General features: G+C 33.2%; 1 protein-coding gene across 19 annotated transcripts in view; it reads right to left on the reverse strand.

Annotated features, from left to right (window-relative positions):
* Positions 1-21861, reverse strand: part of slc4a2a (solute carrier family 4 member 2a) — an 83613-nt gene that overhangs the window by 31224 nt on the left and 30528 nt on the right. For 13 of the 19 annotated variants that reach the window (XR_012388621.1, XR_012388589.1, XR_012388620.1 and 10 more), the window contains 5 exon segments: positions 18413-18571; positions 7703-7859; positions 3655-3911; positions 1263-1387; positions 952-1184 (listed from right to left, as the gene is read on the reverse strand). Coding sequence is in view for 16 of the 19 variants with exons in the window: in XM_073919659.1 (XP_073775760.1) it covers positions 952-1184; positions 1263-1387; positions 3655-3911; positions 7703-7859; positions 18413-18472 (832 nt within the window). In the remaining 3 variants the exon portion in view is untranslated. 19 annotated transcript variants of the gene reach the window in all.

The following is a 21861-nucleotide window of genomic DNA, read 5'->3' on the forward strand; positions in this document are numbered from 1 at the left end:
AGTGCAACACAGCAAGAAGGTTGTTGGTTTAAGTTTCGGCTGGGTCAGTTGGCATTTCTGTGTGGAGTTTGCATGTTCTCCCTGTGTTCATATGGGTTTTCTCTGGGTGCTCCGATTTCCCCCACAGTCAAAAGACGTGGTACAGGTGAATTGGGTAAGCTAAATTTTCCGTAGTGTATGAGTGTGAATGAAAGTGAATGGATGTTTCCCAGTAATGGGTTGCAGCTGGAAGGGCATCTGCTGCGTAAAACGTATGCTGAATAAGTCGTCGGTTCATTCCGCTGTGGCGAACCCAGATCAATAAAGAGACTAAGGTAAAAGAAAATGAATAAATGAATATCAAAACCTCTCTGTGATCTTACGTTGTTCAATAAACATTGTTATGTACATTGTGAAATGTACATAAACAAGGACAATGGACTTGATCATGAAAATCAGGGTTGACATTTCAGTAAGACAATAATACAAAACACAGCCAAGAAAACTCTCAAATGTTTTCAGAGAAATTTGAAGAATGGCCCAATAAATCCCCTGACATGAAGCCAATAAAAAGATTTGATAGATGACACCTACAGAACCATTGAGATTTTTACACTCTGTTAAAGTCTGTGAAAAACTGAGCAATTCATGTGACTTCATTCTCCATATGAGAGGTGTCTTAAGCTGCCATCACCATAAAGCAGTATAAAGCAGTACAGTAGTTCAGCACTTTCTCCTTGTGTCATTCCATTATTACACATAGCAAATTTTTCAGATTTTTTTTGTTTTGTTTTATTTTTATGTTTGTATTGTTTTGTTTTTACCAAAATCTAGTGCAATTCCATGTCAACTGCTCCTTTAGAAAACATGACGTGTTTAATACTTATTTGCCTCACTTTAAATATGTTACAGAACTCTTCTGTGGTGTTACGGTGAGGAGTAAATATTTAGATTAACTGTACACAAACTCACTCTTAATGCCATCCAGATCAACAGTAGCGAGTGTCTTTGCTTCACTCTCATCAGTGGGCATCTGTTGGTAGTGTGACAGCGTGGCGCCCGTCATGTTGCCTGTGCGTCGGCGCTCCTGCAGATCATAACTGCGGCCGGTCTTACAGCTGCCATCTGGCGAACTCACGCTTGGAAACAAACAGGGTGCGGACACTCGTCTGCCATTGGGCGGAATACGACCCCAACGTCTGCCCCTGTGGTCATAACAGACAACACTTACTACTAAGCACACACAGTACATGCATTTGAAAGTGTTTTGTGTGCACACTCACGAGGCTCCCGTCACATCCTCTGGGATGCTGATGCTGGTGTGTAGTTTTGAATGGGACGTGATTGACGGTTTTCGATGAGATGAGACTTCACCATTCTTTTTGGGATCATCTTCTGATACAAAAAACTGCAGGCCAAAAAGAGAAAGGTTAGCGTAGACATAAGACAGGAGTGTCAGACTCAAATTTGAAGATGTCCCCTTGTGTAGGCAGAATTTGATAAACTTCTTTTCTCAGAATCCACCTTATATGCGAATTACGGAAGGTACGTAGGGCCCTGCAAGTTACAGAAGACTCTCAACCAACACCTCCCCCTCTCTCTTCACTTACCAAGTAGAACATTACGGTCAACTTTGCTCAGAGCCCCAGAGAGACTAGGATGACACAACATAATTTACAAGACAACTGGAAAACTTCTTTTCCCCAAATCCCTGTTTTAATGAGTGATTCATTTCAAATGGTTGATTCATTTGGAATCTCAGCAATTACTTTCATGAATCACTGAATATTGACTGATTAATTCAGGAACCAAACTCCACAATGATCTTTATGCTCCAGGTTTTTGATGTTGGAATAAATAATAGTATTTTTTGTTGACAGTGATGTGATTAATGGCATGCAGTAAGAGAGAGAGTTTTAAATTTATTGCCATATCAACTTCTCAGGCTATTTCATGGCAAAACCTGATAAAATTGACAACATTTTATAATTATCACTTTTTTTATTAAAAATACATCACCGGTCAAAAATTTGGGGTCAGTTTTATGTTTTTTTTTTTTTTTTGAAAATGGTTCGGTTGATGAAGGCAACATTACTTAGATGTAAAAAATGTGTAAATATTTATTAAAATTTTAAATAACAGCTTTATTGTATGCAGTTTCAAATTAAATTATTACTCCAGTCATTATTGCTTTTATTACTATCACCTATGACAATAATAATAATAATAATAATAATAATAATAATAATAATAATAATAATAATAAGGTGTCACAGTGGCAAAATGAGTGGCACAATGGCCTCACAGTAAGAAAGTTGCTGGTTTGCTGGTTCGAGTCTCGGCTGGGTCAGTTGGCATTTCTGTGTGGAGTTTGCATGTTCTCCCCATGTTTATGTGGGTTTCCTCTGGCTCGCCCCTTTTTCTCCCACAAGTCCAAAGACATTTGGTATAGGTAAATGGGGTAAGCTAAATTGTCCGTAGTGTATGTGTGTGAAAGATTGTGTATGGATGTTTCCCAGAGATGGGTTGAAGCTGGAAGGACATCTGCTGCGTAAAACATATGCTGCATAAATTGGCTGTTCATTTTGTTTTGGTGACCCCAGATTAATAAAGGGACTAAGCCGAAAATAAAATAAATGAATAATAATAATAATAATAATAATAATAATAATAATAATAATAATAATAATAATAATAATAATAATAAATATTATAGTGATTTCTAAAGGATCATGTGACTCTGAAGAGTAATGAAGCGGAGTAAAAATCATCTTTAAAATCACTGAAATAAATGATTAAATTAAATGATAAACTACTTTTGAACAGTTATTTTAGTGCAAATACATTTCAATTTTACAGTTTGTAGTGTATTTTTGATGAAAGAAATGCAGCCTTGGTGAGCAGGAGAAGCTTATTTTAAAGCATTAGAAAATCCTACTGAACCCAAACCTTTGACAGGTAGTGCATGCATAACAATAAAAATACATCACCAGCAATAAATGATACCTAACATTAAAATCGAAAACAGTTTAAGGTTTACTTTTGCTAAAAATTCTAGCATAACACAAAAAAATATTTTCTTTAATGTCTGATAACATTAAAAATAGGGCATTCCAAAAGTATTGACCTTATTTGTCAATGTGGAAATGCGCTCGTTGTTGCGATTGTTTTAGAAATTTTGATTCAGTCGCCTATGGGAGAAATGACTAGGAATAATAAACGGCAGAAAACGGCCAAACTACTTGCTCTACAAACAAGTGTGTTCATAACAATACAGAAAAGGCAGAATAAAATAATAAGAAAATATCAGTTCACAACATCAAGCAGCATAACAAGCTGTTTTAAAACATCCAAAAATGAATGGAAGTGAATGAGACTGGAAGTCTCAAGCCAAAAAGATTCAAATGGCTGCGCCTACTCATACTCATATGTTTAACAGTTTGGTTTCTGTTGCAACATTTTCATTTTCGGGGAACTTTTCCTTTTAGTAAAATGTCCATGAGTGAGTCTTGTGTGTCCAACCTGGCCTTTTTTCTGTAACAAGTAATTAAACTAATGACTTTCCTCGTTACAACAACACCATTACAGTTACTGATAATAAAATACTCTGTTATATATTTGATATACTGTATAATTTTGCTGTAACAAACTGCGTTTGTGTGTGTGTGTGTGTACCTGTGCCCGCTCTCTGTCCTCTGTGTCTGTGTCTGGTGTAGGTGTAGTGGTGACATTGCCCTCTCTGTCCTGCTGGCTGCAGGAATCCTCATCCGCTTCTTCATCCTCATCATCCTCATCTATTGGCGGAGCTGCTCCCATGGATGAACTCCTCCTCCGACCTGAGTCCTTCCTCTTCCTCCCGGGTTTCTTCCTTCGGCCATCAGGGAGGTGTTTAGACAGAGGGTGGTGGATGTGCAGAGAGGTGTGACGATGATCTAAAAAAACACAAACAGAGCTTAATTAGTCGAGATTCAGGCCCCCTTTACACTAGTGCGTTTTAGTTTAAAATAGCCTCAACATTTCTGCTGTCTGTTAAGTTGTTAATAACAAAATGAAAATAGCAGTTCCTTCGAGTTTTTATTTTATTGTTAAGAAAGTGAAAAAATGTAGCCAGGGTGATGTGAATAGGGTTATAAAGTACACTGTTCCCTTTGATGATTGATGTCCTCGGGAGTCTGTTTTCCATATCAAACTTGCGAAGTCTGAACTTACAAGGAGTGGATGCAAAACTTAACTATGTGTAGGCTACTTAATATTGAGGAAAAGCCCCAGTCAGAGAGGCGAGTGTCGGCAGCTCCGCCTCCGTTTTCAGGTGTCTCCGTTTTTCTCCATCCACACTGAGATGGAGCAGCAGCGTTCTTCAAACTCCGGCGTAGTTTGGACGGATGGTGTAACCGTAGAAAAAACGTATGCATTTTCAAATTAAAACGTATTAGTGTAAACGAGGCCTCAGTATGAAGACCAACACTGCAAGCATTTAATACTTGGAAAAAAATACAGTAATTATAATGCTAAAAGAGCATAAAATGGCTACGGTACAAACTTGTTAATTAATGAACTTAAAGTTTCTTGATTACACTGTCAAAAAATATCTGTTAATAAAGTTTCCATAGTTTCACAAGTGTTTTTCGTTTATTTACGGTTGTGAATTGCATTATGGGACATTGATTTATCCACTTTAAATGTTGAAAACTCAACTTTACAGCTTAACAAAGTGACTATTATTGACATTTTAGTAGTTTGAAATATTATAATGTATAACTAATAATATATAGAGAAATAAGTCTGTAAAACAACAGAAAATGTACTAGCAGTTCAATACATAGTTTTAGTACCATAATATTCAACATATATTCACACATAACAACATCCAACCCAGAAAATATTACACCTTAAACTATTATATATATAAACTACTAAATTTTATTAAATGTCACTTTTTCAAACTTTTCAAGGTTAAAAGTTGTTGGAAGAAAGATCAAGGTCCCATAATGCAATTCAAAAGTATAAATAAATGGGGGAAAAAAAAACTAAATCTCAAAATACTGAAAACTATTTATGGATATTTCTACAGTAACTAAAGGAGTTCCACAGGGTTCAGTACTGGGGCCTCTTCTTTTTACTATATATATATATATATATATATATATATATATATATATATATATATATATATATATATATATATACATACACACACACACACACACACACACACACACACACACACACACACATACATATACTACACCCCTTTAATGTACTTCAACATCATTTATCTGAGTTAAAACTAGTTTTAAATGCAGATAAAACAAAATTTATGCTATTGTCAAATTCAAATCAAACTGAGAAAAAGCTAGGTTCTGTTACTATTACTTATGATGCAGAGATTGAATTGGTATCCCAGTACAAATATCTTTGAATTTGAATTGATGATACACTTTGCTTTAGTTCTCACATTCAGCAATTGGTGAAAAAAAATGATTGGAAAAAAATGAAAAGTGATTTTAGGCTTCTATTTTAGAATTAAGAACTGCCTTTCTTATGATACTAAAAAGAAGCTGGTTGATGCAACATTTATGTCGATATTGGACTTCGGTGATCTATATGCATGCTTCGTCTCAGAGTCTAGGGTAGGTTGGTTTGCTTTGTCCATTTGTAGGCTCAAGCATTGGCATATCCTTGTTTACAAATCTATACTGTGTTTACTACCATCATATCTACAGAGTTACATTTGTAAAAAGCCTGTCCTTAACTATAGCCTTCGGTCACAGGCTTTTAAATACGCAGCACCTTTTGCATGGAATAAGTTGCAGTTTAAAGAATTGATGAAAATTGACTAAATGCTTTAAAAAAAAAAAAAAGAGTATAAATGATTTAGAAATTGAAACACTGGCTTGTAGATGTTTTGAATAGTTGTGTGTCAGTGTCTGATTCATGTTAACTGTCAATTGTTTTGTGACATGTATGCTGCCTAATCTTGGCCAGACACTCTTGTAAAAGAGATTTTTAATCTCAATGTGTTTTTCCTGGTAAAATAGAGGTTATAATAATAATAATAATAATAATAATAATAATAATAATAATAATAATAATAATAATAATAACAGTGTACAGTGAAAAAGTGTCAATTGACATTCCCAGAATTTCCTGCATGACACTTAAAGTGACAGTCCACCCAAAAATGAAAATTCTAACATTTACAGCATTCCTCACAAACAAGAGTTTCTTTTTTCAGTTGAATTTAAATTATAATTTTGTGAAGAATGTTCTTCCATTATATTTTTATTTTTATTTTAGAAGTTAATGGCTACAGGTATCCAAACACTATTTAACATACCTTTTTTGTGTTTAAAAGGATAAAGAAACTCAATGTTTGAAGCAACTTGAGGGAGAGTGTATGTTGAGTGCATTACTATATTTGAGGGAAATAACTATAAAATAACTGTTTCTTTGTAGCTTTTTTCTTACGAGTTATATACATAGTTGGGCTTTAGGTTACATTTGATGTTGTTCAATAAAATGTTTATACATGGTGCAGTGCACGTTCTATAAGTCAGTATGTATTTTCTCAGCTATTGGAAAAGCTATTCGTGATGCCAATGTTGCAAATGGCTTGCTTGGTTTGGGAATTGTGGAGCTGTGCATCGATGGATTTGCTCTTCAGTGTTTGGACTTTCAGCAGTGAAAATTAAACCACACTTTACTGAACTACTACAACTGAAAATTGGACAGACACAGTTTCAAATATAATTAACTAGAACCTCTATGTTAAGCTGCCTTGGCACAATTTACATTGCAAAAGCACTATAGAAATCAAAATGAATTTAATTTAATTAAATGAGGTTTAATTCATGACGTGACTTTCTCTTCAGCACCTGTTTTTGGATGGTTTTCGGTGTATTATGAGTGAATAAAACTGCTATTAGTATTTTCTACAGGCTTGTATATTAACCTTGTATCAGTGAATGAATTATGTTTTTTGCTTTAAAGTTTTAACATCCATAGTCAGCATTTTTACCCTGAATTTAAATATAAACAGAGCACTCACATTTACAAATAAAAAGAGGTGGGAGTGATCTGTAAAACACATTTATGGGAATGATTGCAATTACAAAATGTGCCCTGGTTTTATGAATTTTTAGGTCATAAAAAAGTCTTTAATATCTTAAATTGTATAAATATAATTGTTAAGAGGCCTAAAATTTGAAATAGAAAAACAAGAAACATTATACAGCTTAATATTTATTTACATTTTTGCTTTTATATATATATATATATATATATATATATATATATATATATATATATATATATATATATATATATATATATATATATATATATATATACAGTTGAAGTCAGAATTATTAGCCCCCTTTGATTTTTTTTCTTGTTTTCTTGTTTTTGATGTTTAACAGAGCAAAAAAAGTTTAAAAATCTTTAAACACCATTTTAGGGGCTAAATTATTAGCCCCTTTAAGCTATATTTTTACTCGAAATTGGGGAAAAAATAAACAAGCAGTCTAATAATTCAGATATTCAGATATATATAGATGAGCAGTGCGCATTAAAAACCATAACATGCCGTTTCAGAGTATATGATTTGCTCTTGATTAATTATGACCATATTTATATTATATTACTGTAAGCTGCAATGTTTTGAACATTTCCATTTTAACGTTAATTTTAATGCATTTCACAGCATCAGGGGTGAGGCTCTTACACTCAAAGTCCTCCTCGTTAAAAGTGCGGTGTTGTTCGGTGGGCAGGCGCTGAGGCGGTGTGAGGATCTGCTGGAAACGCTGGACTCCCAGTGTCTTATTTAAATCCCCTTCATCTTCATCATCACATCGCTGAGGGGGAGGCTGCACTGCAATAGGCTACAAGTAAACAGAGACAACAATATTAACATTCACTTCTTTTTTCTTTTCAGATAAAAAAATGTAAATATAAAGAGTCATTATCATGTCCTTCAGCTTGTTTGTATATTAGAGAGTTTATTTATCCAGCACTTTTCATATACATTTAAAGTAGTACATCTCATAAAAATAATTCAATCAATGAAATTATCATGGCCTCTCACTAACCCACTGACTTAAGTATGAAGCAACTTAATCAATATCAAAGCATCTTAAATAAGGTCTCCAGTCTCCACTGTCTGTAACTATGATCTCTGGCTCCAAATAGTCCATTTCCCCATTGCACTGTGCTTTCTCATTTTGCAAATAACAAGCAGCAGTATTTCACTACTTCTGATTTACTTTCTTCCAGAAGAAGAAACATTTTACATTTGACATCAGGCTGCACAATATATCTTTCAGCATCAATATCGCAATGTGGGAATCTGCAGTAGACACATTGTACTGGGTTTCAAGTGGAATTAATCCATTTGGTCACAAAAAATTATCAAGTTTGCCAGTTTAATAAAGACTAATTGTGTTTAGTTATGTATACAATAAAGACTATACCATGTTATTTTACACTCAATTATTGAATTTCTGTATGCCAATAGTGTTAGACTCCATCGCAAAAGCATAAAGCTGTATTTATTTTGTTTTCATCTTTGCTTTATTTGTTATTTGTATATCTTTCTATACTTTTGTGTATTTTATACAGATGCCTCCTAACCAAATCATTCCAATCAATGTAAAATTATAAATACTTTTCAAATAGATTCATCTTGTGAAAATATTCATATCACAATATATATTGCAGAAAAAACAACTATTGCAATGCTATTTTCTTCTAATATCATACAGCCCTAATTTGACAGTTTCTCATTTTCCTAAATCAGCTGAATTAGTCACGACACTTCCAGCACTGCCAAAAATGTTTTTCTTACTTAGATTATTTCTCTTGTTTCTAGTCCAAATATCAAACAATTACTAAATAGAGACAACCGAGATGAGCAAAACGTATAGTCTTGTTTTTAGAAATAATATGTCAAAATTAAATGAGTTTTCCCTTAAAACAAGCAAAATAATCTACCAACAAGAGTAAGCAAATTTATCTTATGTCAAAAGAAAAAACAAGATTTTTTTTTTTGCTCACCCTATTGGCTGATTGTTTCTTGCTTTAAGGAAAAACTTATTCAATTTGTCATATTTCTTAAAATTATTTCTTAAATATTTTGCTTGTTTAGAAATCTTCTTGATTTAGAATTTTTTAGATATTTGGACTAGAAACAAGACAAATAATCTAAATGAGTGACAGACTTTTTGCAGTGAGCTCAGGTGACTAACTAAAATAAGACTTACTATTCATACAGTATATTTCTGCAACATTCAAAATATGCTCTGTGGTGTTTTGTGTTTGCTTTTTGTTTCGCTTTCTCTTCATTTTCCGGTTGTGTATTATGTGTTGCACAGGTGGGCGACCATTGATCGAGAAGGCTGTCACATTATTATGATGCCACTTGGCGAACCAATCAGGAGCTGGCGGCCGCATATATAAAGCATTCGCTTACGCTGTTCAGCAGGAGCGCCTGATTCTACACCAAACTACTCACTTGTGTCAACAAGCCTGTTCATTTGTGTTCGTATTATCTTTGTTGTTGATTCGGTTGCCTCTCGTTAAAGTGCATTATTGTTTAAATAGGTTTTTGATGTTCAATTTACCTGACTATTAAGAAGTCGAACAATCTTTATGAGAATTGGATTATCAGATAAGCGTTTGCTTTGCTAATTGCAAACAGTGTGTACTTTGCAAGAAATGCTAAGTAGAAGAGTATTTTGTGTTAGTTAGCTTTTAGAGGAGTTGCCACACCTGTAATTATGCTTTGATTAGTTAAGTAGTTTCATTAAGCATCACATACGCTGAAGATTACGGCTTTGTTTCTACATTTTTCTTTGGTTAGTTTAGTGGGTGGGGGCTTAAGTAGATTGTTTTGTTATATTTATTTCTTTGTTTTGGGAACAATCTTGTTTTTTTGTTTGATTCGGTAATTTAAATTACATTCCAAATTCATTTATTCATTGTTTAATAAATTGTTATTTTTGTTTCACATATCCGTTTGATGTGATTTCTCTTATTTTCACCTAGCATCAGTAGAAACTCAGATAATGTTATGTTCTCATCCAACAAAACAACATAAGCACATAACAAAAAAAGAGATTGCAGATCACTTTATGTCCTCGACATGCCATATAGTTAACTACCACTGATGTACCATGCAATACACTTTCTCCACAGTAAATAAATGACCTCTGTATATACTGCATTTACGGATGTCGTCTTTTACTCTCTCATTCCACATCTTCTCCCCTGCTGTCTGTGGTATGCCTCCTGAGGATAAACTGCAGCTTGTGGTCTTGTGCTCCATTTAACTCTGTGTTTTGACTGAGGGCCCTCTCAGGGTAAAACTAACATACCCACAGAAACCAGCTTCTGGCACACACACATTTAATAGACATCCTGAAGCTCATCCCACCTGCGGCACAGAGAGAGAGTCCGCAGCACTCCTACAGACACTCAAGCAGACCATCAGTTATGTCAGGTTAGAGACGCCCAAACAAAGCCATTGTTTACAAGACTAAAAGAGCATCGGTGGGTGAGTTTGTTAAGACACCAGCACAGCAAATACTGAGAAAACACAACATCCTATAGAGACCAAATGACCAACAAATTAGACGGTCTGAAGGTAGTGTATGTTTGTAGTTTATATAAAGTATTTACTAAGTACCCCTCAGTTAAAGAGAACCTATTTTACCACTTTTTACATGTGAGTGTGAGGTTTTCAAGCTCAAAATGGAACACAGGTCAATTTTTAGCTTGCCATTTTTAGGTATTTTCCTTTTAAAACACATGTTTTTATGGTTATTCACACTTCTCCAGCATCTCTAGACCCACAGAATCTGAACATTTTGAAAAGGCCCTTGTTTTAACAATGCTAAAACATAAAAAGGTAACAGTAAAAGTAGAAAAGTAACGCTTTTGGAAATGTTGGTGTTCAGTTTCAGTATAGATGGACTGAAACACACACTTTGAAAAAAAGGAGGTGCAATTATCCACAATTGCTCTCTGACTGGTTTTGTGGACCCACATGAAAAAAATACAATAGTAATTTATAATAAACACTACAGTATTTTTAAACCATACTATAGTAATCTAATCTGTTGTGGTCCCAGCAGGCACAGGATATCAATATGACGTCAGATTGATGCTGTCAGCCAATGCCATGGGGACGTTACATTTTTGTTTGGAAATAAAATTCAGGTTGACATCAGAACCTAAATTTAGGCCGACATCAATGTCCAACATCCAACCTAAAATCAACCAAACATAAACATATAATGATGTTACAGCTTGACGTTGTGTGGATGTTACCACAATGACATCTATCAGACGATTTTGGTTGCCATACTTGACGAATAAATGTCAGTATTTGACGTCAATATGACGTTAGTTTAAGATTTTGGCTCGATGTTTGCGAATGAAGCGAACGGGAGGTAGAGGGAACTACAATTCCCATCAGCCTAGGCGTGGCCATCATCCTTTGCGGTCTGTTGTCACTACAGATCCAGTAATGCGGAAATGGTTTCTTTTTTAAAAAGATACGAAAAAGGAGAAAAGGTGACAGACAAAGAAAAAAACAATATGCAGGCACTGCCATACTGTGGTGAAATATAAGTCGGGGAATATGACTAAAAACAGTCATGGGGACTGCAGAACACAGCACACTTGTTAGATTGATTCAGACATTGACTTGTACCGCAAAGAGACCTCTATCTCACACATGGCTTGTCCTCTCAAGTGGTGGAAAGACAATGCACAACGTTGCTCACTACTGTTAACCTTGGCTAAATCATATCTCTCTGTCCCAGAAACCTCAGTCCCAAATGAGAGGGGTTCTTTTTCTGTTGCAGGGGACATGCCCAGAGTTCCCAGCTTTTACCAGATTATAGTTATATGATAATATTCCTTAAAAAATCAATCTCTATCTAAGTGAATGAGTGATTAAATGTTGAATGTGATGAGTTTTCAACAATACTAAATTGAAACTTTATTTTTTATATGGTTTAATAGTTTTTGTTATTAAAACTGAAAAATTGAAGTTGCTGTTTCGAAACTTACAGATAGATTGCTAATTTGTATGTCATTGATATGTTCAGTGCTAAGGTAAATAAACACTTTTGGCACTTTTTTCATTCTTTTTATTAGTTTTGTTTTTCCTGTAAATTATTCAATAAATACTGTACCGTGCCTTTCATACCGAGGTATTACCGTACCGTGAAATTCTGATACCGTTACATCCCTAGTATTTACTATAAATGACTATAATATTACTTAATTTAATATTAAGTATTAAGTATAAATATTAAGTATAATATTACTTAATGCGGAGAATATTGCTAATGTTGCCTGATTCATCAAGCCCCTCTCATGAAACCATTACACAAGCAACAAACAGCAAGTACATATGCCAGCAATATATGCACTTGCCCAATGGTTACATAGCATGTGTTTTAGGCTGTATAGTCTGGACAGAGATTGTTTTTCTGAAACACAAAAAAATTGATGAGGAGCATTTTCATTCTAAAAAAAAACAGTAATGCACTCATGTAAATGGCACCCTGGGGTATGAGCCAGAACAAGCCATTTTGTGAATGAGACTTTAGATGCAAATGAGCTTATTCTGCCTTTTGAGGATAGAGCTGACCTTCAGGAGCCTATGCTCTGGCTCTGGTCTATTGCTGAAAGACGCATTTCCACATTTGGCGCTATATGAGTTAGGATTAGGTGTGGGGTAGGGTTAGGTATTCAGGCAATCAGGTAGCAAATTCACCGAGCAGGTGCGTAATTACCCCCTTGTTAAAGTCACTACTTGATGACCTAATCCAAAACCTCACTACCTAATCCTAACCCTTCCCCCAACTCCTAAACCTTACATGAATTTGCCACAACAACAACAACACTTCTTCAATTTACAGAACTACCAATCCTTAAGACAATATGATGTAGGCATACAGTCAAGATGTATTTAATTGGTCTGAGAACGATTTAAAAAAGCAAATTTTTGGTTTGTAATACAATTATAAAAGCATTATAAAACATTATGTCCACGTGCAGATCAGTTTGTCCAACTTTCAAAAATGAATTGCATGCAAAAAGCATAAATATTGTTGAAACAGAAATGTCTAAATATGATTCATCCAGTATTATTTTAACAACAGGTAATTTTGTGTAATATTTTAGAATACAAAAAAAGAGTTAAAATATTAATGCTGTTTTTATAATACAACTGATTTTCACAGATTTAGTTTATTAGGCTACCAAAAATCACATACATCTAATTTTTATTATTAATATTTATTAATTTTTTTTAACAATTACTTAAAGTAACACAACATTTTAAGTCTATGTACATATTTTGATAGTATTTCCTGATAGTCTACAGAACAAACCATCATTATACAATAACTTGCCTAATTAGCCTAACCTGCATAGTTACCCTAATTAACCAAGTTAAGCCTTTAAATGTCACTTTAAGCTGTATTGAAGTGTCTTGAAAAATATCAAGTAAAATATTATTTACTGTCATCATGGAAAAGATAAAAGAAATCTGTTATTAGGGATAAGTTATTAAAACTATTATGTTTAGAAATGTGTTGAAGAAATATTCTCTCCGTTAAACGGAAATTGGGGAAAAAAATAAACTGGGGTGCTAATAATTTAAGGGGGCTAATTATTTTGACTTCAACTTTGTATATATATATATATATATATATATATATATATATATATATATATATATATATATATATATACATACATACATACATATATATATACATACATACATACATATATATATATATATATATATATATATATATATATATATATATATATACATATATATATATATATACACACACACACACACACATATATATATATATATTATTATTATTATTATTTTATAGCAACAGCAAAATTACTAAACTAATATATATGGTTATTTCCAGCTTTCAAACTTTTTAAAATACATTTTGATTAACTCATTTTATACATATCAGTGTTAAACTTTCATTTGCAAATAGCAAAAAGAATTAACATATATCTCAATATACAGTTTTTATCTTAACCATGGCTAAATTTTGTCATAAAGGTCTGCTTAATCTATAGAATTAAGTCCTTTTCTTCAATAATATCAATTATCAAACACAAATAAAAAGATTTTGATTGTGTACATTCATATATTATATATATATGTATATATTATATATATTATCATAATATATATTATATATGAAACATGCATAAAGTTGGATGAAAGTTATATGCTTTTAAATGACATTTTATCAATTTTTCATGTTTAAGGAACCAAAATAGGATGCAAACAGTGAAAACTAGGTAATAGCTATCTACAATCCCCTACCTTTAACCAATTTTACATATACAGTACAATAAAGTGCAAACAACTTTTCTGATTGGCTGTTTTGTAATGGATAGTTGATTTGTAATTGTTGTTGCATCATGCTTTGCTTTTGTTTTGGTTACAAAGATATTGCAAGTCACTGGAATTTTGTTGTGACATATTTTTCTGCTTTTGCCAAGAACAATAAGTCAAGATTGTGCTTCTGGTGCCCGCAGGTGCATGAAACTCCTGTAAACTCACACACACATTCCACCTCCTTAAACCCATCTGTCTCCAATTTTTCCAATATAACTGAACAAAGTTCTGTGTTCCTGAATACTGAATGTACAGTGTTTTCCATTTCAAAGTGCTCCTGTGATTCTCCTGTCGCTTCACTTTTTTCTCGCTCCATATTGACTTACATTTTCCCACAGAAGCGTCATTGTCCCTGTGAGATCTGAATGCAGTTTTAATATGGAGAACAATGTCAATGAGCTGCAATTCTGCACAATTACATGATCGTTTTACCAGAGAGAAAGGGCCTTCACAGGGAATCCGCTAGTGGCTTTTGTTTATCTCTTTCATCTCACCACAAAAAGAAAAAAAAACAGATATTCTCCATAACCTTTAAACGGCATTGAGTAATCAGTATTACCATCACATTTCAGGATGTTCTGTACCACCTACTTTAAAGTGATATTTATTTCCAGTGACATTTTCCATTTTACATATGAAATCTTATGATGAACTGATATCACTCCTAGGGCATTTCCATCACAATTAACTAAAACTTGGACAAGCTGATAAAGACATATGTTGAAAAGATGCATTTACTTTGGCAATATATACAGATATATATATAATCACCCATTTACATGCCTAGATTTAGTTTATCCAATGAAATTTCACCCTCTACAAAACATTTGCTTTAGTATACAAAAGAGTTTTAAAAGAATAACAGGTCATCTACGCTTCAGATTTGAGTAGTAACAAACCACATTTACTGATTTTTAAAAGCTTTTAAAATAGATGTACTATTAACGGTAGACTTAAAATGTGGGTTATTCTTACGTGTACATTTCTAATAAGAAAATTACTTTCACTTTGTTACACTGGCCAAAGTTCTTTGTATTACTTAAATTTTTTTTTAATTACAATAAATTTGACTATACTACTATATTTTACATACATTTGAAATTGAGAAAATATCTTAAAAAGTAAAAATCTGTTGTTATTTTTCTACAATCATGGTTTATTTAATGGGATAGGAATAATTTACATCATTATTTTTTTTCTGACAATGAGTCTTAATATGCTGTACAAAAAATTTTTTTTTTTAAATCTTAAGATTTATTTTATTTTTTAAAGAAAAACAAGAGAAAAAAGTCCATAATGGTCATGGGGGTATCTATTAATTAATGCTTTCAAACTGCATTGTGTGAACTTTATCTCGGCTTCAACTTTTTTTTTTTTTTTTTTTATGTAGTCAAGTTGGGTCATGTAAATTACAGTACAGTACAAAACTGTACTGCAATGAGTTACCAGTACATTTTCTGTCATTTTGCATTTATTTCTCTCTCTATCTTTTTCTCACACTATCTTTCTGTTTAAACTACTGCCAATAAAAGGATCTGTAGTTTTGATTTTTTAACATCAGAAGCATATATCAATGTTACATAATGCAATTAAAAATCCTTTAAAAATTCACATTTCTAAACAATGATGCACTTTTTTTTTTAGATATGAGACATTCTGTTTCCACTCTACGACATATAGAGATTTGAAGTTGTTAAGTGTCCACGTCAGGGGGAGATCTTTAAAAATTGCTGTTACATCATGAAGCCTTTTGGATTTTCACTCTACCTACATTGTCTCCAAGAAATTTGAACGAGGAGTTTGATATTCATCATTTTCCTTAGTTTGGGTAGTTTTTTTTTTTTTTTACTTTATTTTGTTGCATTTCTTTGCTATATTCTGTTATGTGTTTCTTTATTTTTTATGTATTTATAGGATTTGTTTCTGTATTTTCAACAACAAAAGAGTTACAATTATTAGTTACATTTCAGCAGCCTAACAAAAAAGTATAATCATAGAAATATGAAAAGGAAAAAAAAAATCAATGAATAGGCCTGGTAAAAAATCAATATGTACAAATTCTAGGATTTTAAACCACTCTTTAGGCTATGTTGAATTGTATGTTAATACTGTTCCAGCTTGTTTGAAAATGCTATAAAGGGGTTTACATTTATTTACATATATGGATATAAAATTTTCAAATAAATAACAAGAGGTTTACACAAAAACGTGCATTATATAACATCATTTCTAAATAATATAAGTGATTAAAATTATTTTGGATAATGAAAGCATTCACATTAATCTAAAACATTGAACAAAAGGGCATTCCCAAAAATAAGTGAGCTACACTTTCAGCAGAAATTTAACAGAAAAAGCAAGACATCTCATTGTTACTTTTAAATTTCTGTATAAACGCCTTGACAGGATAAAATTATTTTCTAAATATATAAATAGAATTTTCTAAAAAATAATTATTTGTGGCATGATCAAGAATGACTATTATATTACATGTATGTAAGACTTATTTGAGTTCATATTTTATTATTTACTAAAATAAATATAATTTAAACCGTTTATGGAGCTGAACAGGCCAACATTAAATGGTCTGTATGAAAATGGTCGAAAATAAACCTATGCAAACAATCTAGCCTTTATAAACAATATATTTTAACAAAAAAGATGGCTGCTGCAGTAAAATATTTGTAGTCTTTTAATAAGCATGTGTACAAGATAGGGATGGCCTTTTTAATTAAATAAATTGGCATTTTTGGAGCTCTGGTGTTGCTGCCTTTTTGAATACACATAATGCAATTAGAAAGCATGATAACCAGAAAACACCCGAGAAATCATGACCAACGAGCAACTGTTAATTAACTGACATTTTATACACTGCATGTTACTTGCAACACTTGTTTCTCTGTATCTTAACACACGGTTTAAGACAGAAGCCAATTAAAGTTCCAACAACAGTCTGGTTCCATATATAGTTGCTTAACAATCCAAGACCCACTATGCAAATGATTAAGATCCTATTATGTAACATAATTATTATTTACACTGCAAAATTATAAATAGTTTTCTTTTAATCAGTAAGGGATTTGTTTATTGCAGTAGGTTTGACTTGAGTCAGTGTAATGAGCAAGTGTCATGCATGCCTCTTTAAAAGCTGAATAATACCTAGATAAGGGCTAATTGAAAGACTAGTTTCACAGAGACATATTTAAGAATCCAGACACAATCTGCACAGCATGCCTTCTATACAACTGTACACAGGCACAGAATGTTTTTCAGCTGTAAATTGGTTTCTAGGTATTGCACATTAGGCGACTCTGTCCCCATGGATACACAAATTGTGCTTAAATCGTATTGTAGTGAATCAGAGCTCTGGAGGATCAGCGGCAATTGTTCCTACAAGTGATTTGACGACTGCTGTCTCGCAAATCAGCAGCACAGGTACTTACTCATGAACCTGCAGAATAAATCACCCACCACCGCTGAATAAAGCAAACCTTAACACTTTGCCAGCTATTTGTGCCATAGAGTTACTTGATGCCAATGAAAACATAGTGCGACAAGATATTGGAGAGGAAAAAACAAGTGATTTAGCACTTTCGGAAAACTTTAAGGGATGGTACAACTAAATATTTAATGTTTGTTAAATTACTTTTCACAAGGTCATCCAACATCTTCAACAGTACATCAAATAAGATTTTTAATCAGGGTGATACAATTCAATGGCTACTGACACTTTTTAAAGGTGTTTTTTCTTTATTTTGTGTCGTTAAAACACACAAAACCCCCTCATTAATTAAAATGAAAAAAAGAAAACACTGCACAAATATCGCATCAAAAAGGTTGATGTCTCATCCACTGCTAATGTTTAGAGTTTAGCAGTGGATAAAGCTGACCTTAGATGCACATTCAAAACATATTCCAGCTTAATGATCTTCATAGCCGAAAAACCCCTCAAAAGCATATATGTCATAGATTACCTACCAAATGTCTGGTCAAGCCTGCGGCAGAAGTGACGTCACTGGCATCCTGAGGGTCACTCATTGCTTATGGTCAGATTTGTGGGAGATGCTTTAAAGTGCTCCGGCTTTAGCCCTTTTCTCTTTTACTCAGACTCAACTGGGAACTTTCGGGCAGCATAACCTGATGTGACACAAATACAAAAAGCAAACCTCTGCTTAGTTAATCGGTCTTCTCAGGCAGATCAATTTACATGATATCACCAGTTTATTTCATAGTCATACAGGTGACCTTAATTTCCTTCCTCATTAAGCTTCTGTTTTTATACAGCCTTGAAGGTAGCGCTGAGAAAGTTCTCAATCATAAAAAAGATCCCTTGACTTTAATGGCCATTAAAGCCTCTCTATTAATAGCTTTAAAGCCCTAAAGAAAACATCCATATAGTTAAATAGTAACAAAAATAAACATTCTGTGAAGAGCAGTAAATACATATTTTGGAGGTCAAGAGGTCGATGCAACCTTTATTTTTATATACCGCTTCACTTAATTGTGATGAGCAATTTATTATGATCACAAAACGATTCGCACTCACATTAACCACAAGCTCTTAGGTTTATAAATGAATGAAAGGAATTCCCCTGTCCTCGGATTTTTTTAAATGTTACATTTTATCTGCAACAAGGTTTGTATGCTGCCTTAGACAGATATTAATACAGCAAATATGTCTGCGCATCAAGGTCAAAGCTCATATACAATATCACAATCGCAGCATCTGCACAGGAAACTGCAGCATTTCTCAATGGAAAACACCAAAACTAAAACCCACATCCTTATTTAAATCGATACAGGTGTAGGTGTCAGTATGTTAAAGGTCACAGTATTTGTCTATAAATAAATTGTTTGTTTTTAACTAATAATGCATGCATTTTTCACAGGATTCTATGATTATTTAATATTGAGGCATTACAAATGTCATATGGCAGTTAATAAAAGGAGACAACACTAGTATATAAATAACTAAAAAAAACGTTGTCCTACATTGTAGCACTCAAAGGTCTACTGAAAGGTTAAGTGATGTGTGTGTGACGTTAGTTAAGCATGCTCTTGCCTAATCAGCTCTTTTCAAGGCTGAGTAGTTATTATGGCTGGAGTTCATGTGCAGTTTCCTTTATTATTAGGACATACAGTAAAGTGTCTTCAAAGACTTTGTAAGCTACACTAGTTATTTGCATCACTGTACCGTGTTAAATGGTGGAATGATTTGGTTGAGAGCCATGTAATGATGCGATAATTTCAGTCTGATGAAGGTGCCCTGTTCTTGAACTTACACTGTACTTCGTATGTTGAAGTGCAGCTCCTGTGGATTTTTGTGTGTGTTTAATGGAGCTGTTTGTAAAAGTAAGGTCTGTTGATAAACAGAGCTTAGATTAAAGAGATAAAAAAATACATTTAAAAATGCAGTCTGTCAAGATTTACTACCTTGATTTTTTGTTTCAAACTTGAGTTTCTTTCTTATGTCGAACACGAAGGAAGATATACTGAAGAATGTTAATAAAAAAAAGAACCACACAAATGTGAGAAAACTAAGATTTTTTTGGGGTGAACTGTCCCTTTAATAGCCAGTTTCCACTGAGTGGTACGGTATGGTTTGGTATGCTTTTATGGCCGTTTTTTACTGTCAAAACGTACCAAAAATTGAACCATACCATTATGGTTGAAATACCATACCATTTTTTGGGTACCTTTTAAGAAGGGTACCTAGCAAAACAAAAGGGTACCAAAACCAAAAGGCAGAGCAAGGCGTGCAGCTGAACACTATTGGTTTACAGAGATACTGTACGTCACTAGCGCATGCACAAGCTAAGAAAATGAAAACAAAGGAAGCATCATTGTTAAATATACAGCCAAGACATTACACCGTAATACTATATACATGTAATAACGAGCCATGGTCCACTTAGCTTAAACAAACCTTGTCGACATCTTGATGAACAAACTGTCATGTTTAACTTTTATCATCGCCTTTTGGATTACTATGAAATCTGAATTACTTTCTAACAGAGGTTACATGTGCTGGTAAAGATTAAAGATACAGATGAGAGGTTTGCACTGACTGTGGGCTATATGTTGCATGTTGTTTAACATAAATAAGGACTAAATGTATGCTGTGTGCAATTTTTCTGTAATTGATAACATATCCGCAGATATGTATAACAACAAAGTAGAAATACTTCACTACTGTACTTAAGCACTAAAAGGCTGTATCTGTACTCTACTGGAGTATTGTTTTTTTCTCCTACTTCCACTTTTACTTCAGTACATATGTTATATTATAGTGACCAGCGTCTTCCGGTAGAATGTTTAGAACTTCCATTTACAGCATTTACAACCAATAGTTTGCGATCTGAAAATGGGTTTCAATAGCGTTTTGAGTGGATTTAAATGTTTTTGTGTTCATATAATGTTTTTAGTTCATGTACTGTAAATTGTAAGCCATGTTTCTTTTTGTTCTGCTTAATCACGTGCCCCCAAAAAAGATATTTAAAATAAACAAAACAATATGTCTTTTGACTGATTTCTTTAATAACTAGATTACACAATACTTATACTTTTACTTTCAGTACTTGAATAGTAAATTTTGAAATAAACTACTTGCAATACTTAAATACAAAGAATGTTGAATACTTTAGTACTTCCACTAAAGTATGGTGCTTAAAGAGCACTTCAACCTCTACTCAAGTCAATTTTTTGATAGAGCACTTGAACTTTTACTTAAGTCAGGGTCTCTAGTACTTTATGCATCTCTGTATATAGGAGACTGTAAGGGTCTGTATGAGTTCATATATGCTGCATTTATTTATTTTATGTAACTGCAGGTGTTACAGTAGGCTATTTCACACCATTAATCATTGATCTGCAGTTATAATCAAATCCTGTTCATAGAAAGGTTAGTAATGAACATTTATACACAAGTATTTATGTATAAATTCTCTGTTTTGTGAGAAGTGCTTCTCATATAATACGTGAACGTCCCATACAGCTTTACTTTGACATTTCCTCGAGCAAAAATGACGTCGACTAAAACTTTGTCATAAGAAAATTTCTGTCAAGCCTGATAAAGGTGACCTATACCGACCCGTACCATACTGTACTCCACCAAGAAATAGGCTTAAGTTAGGTTAGATTACTTAAGCATCTTTTATAAAAATGCCTTGGAAAAACACATTTCTGGTGTGCATCTTAAGACTAAACAATGGTGGTGATATATTTTAAGATGTTTCAGTGTAGTTTATTTTCCTCTAAGACAGCTCAAATGTGCCATTTAGTCCTTAAACCTTTACAATTTAAAGATCAAACTGCCTGATAATGGCTGCTTTAAGGTCTCCTAAAATAAAGAATTTCTGAATTGCCTAAAATTAGTCAATAATCAGTAATTCCAGGCTAACCTTTTGCACAACCTATTTAGATTTGTT

Source organism: Danio rerio, chromosome 2, assembly GCF_049306965.1.
Source record: "Danio rerio strain Tuebingen ecotype United States chromosome 2, GRCz12tu, whole genome shotgun sequence".
NCBI classification, from domain to species: domain Eukaryota; kingdom Metazoa; phylum Chordata; class Actinopteri; order Cypriniformes; family Danionidae; genus Danio; species Danio rerio.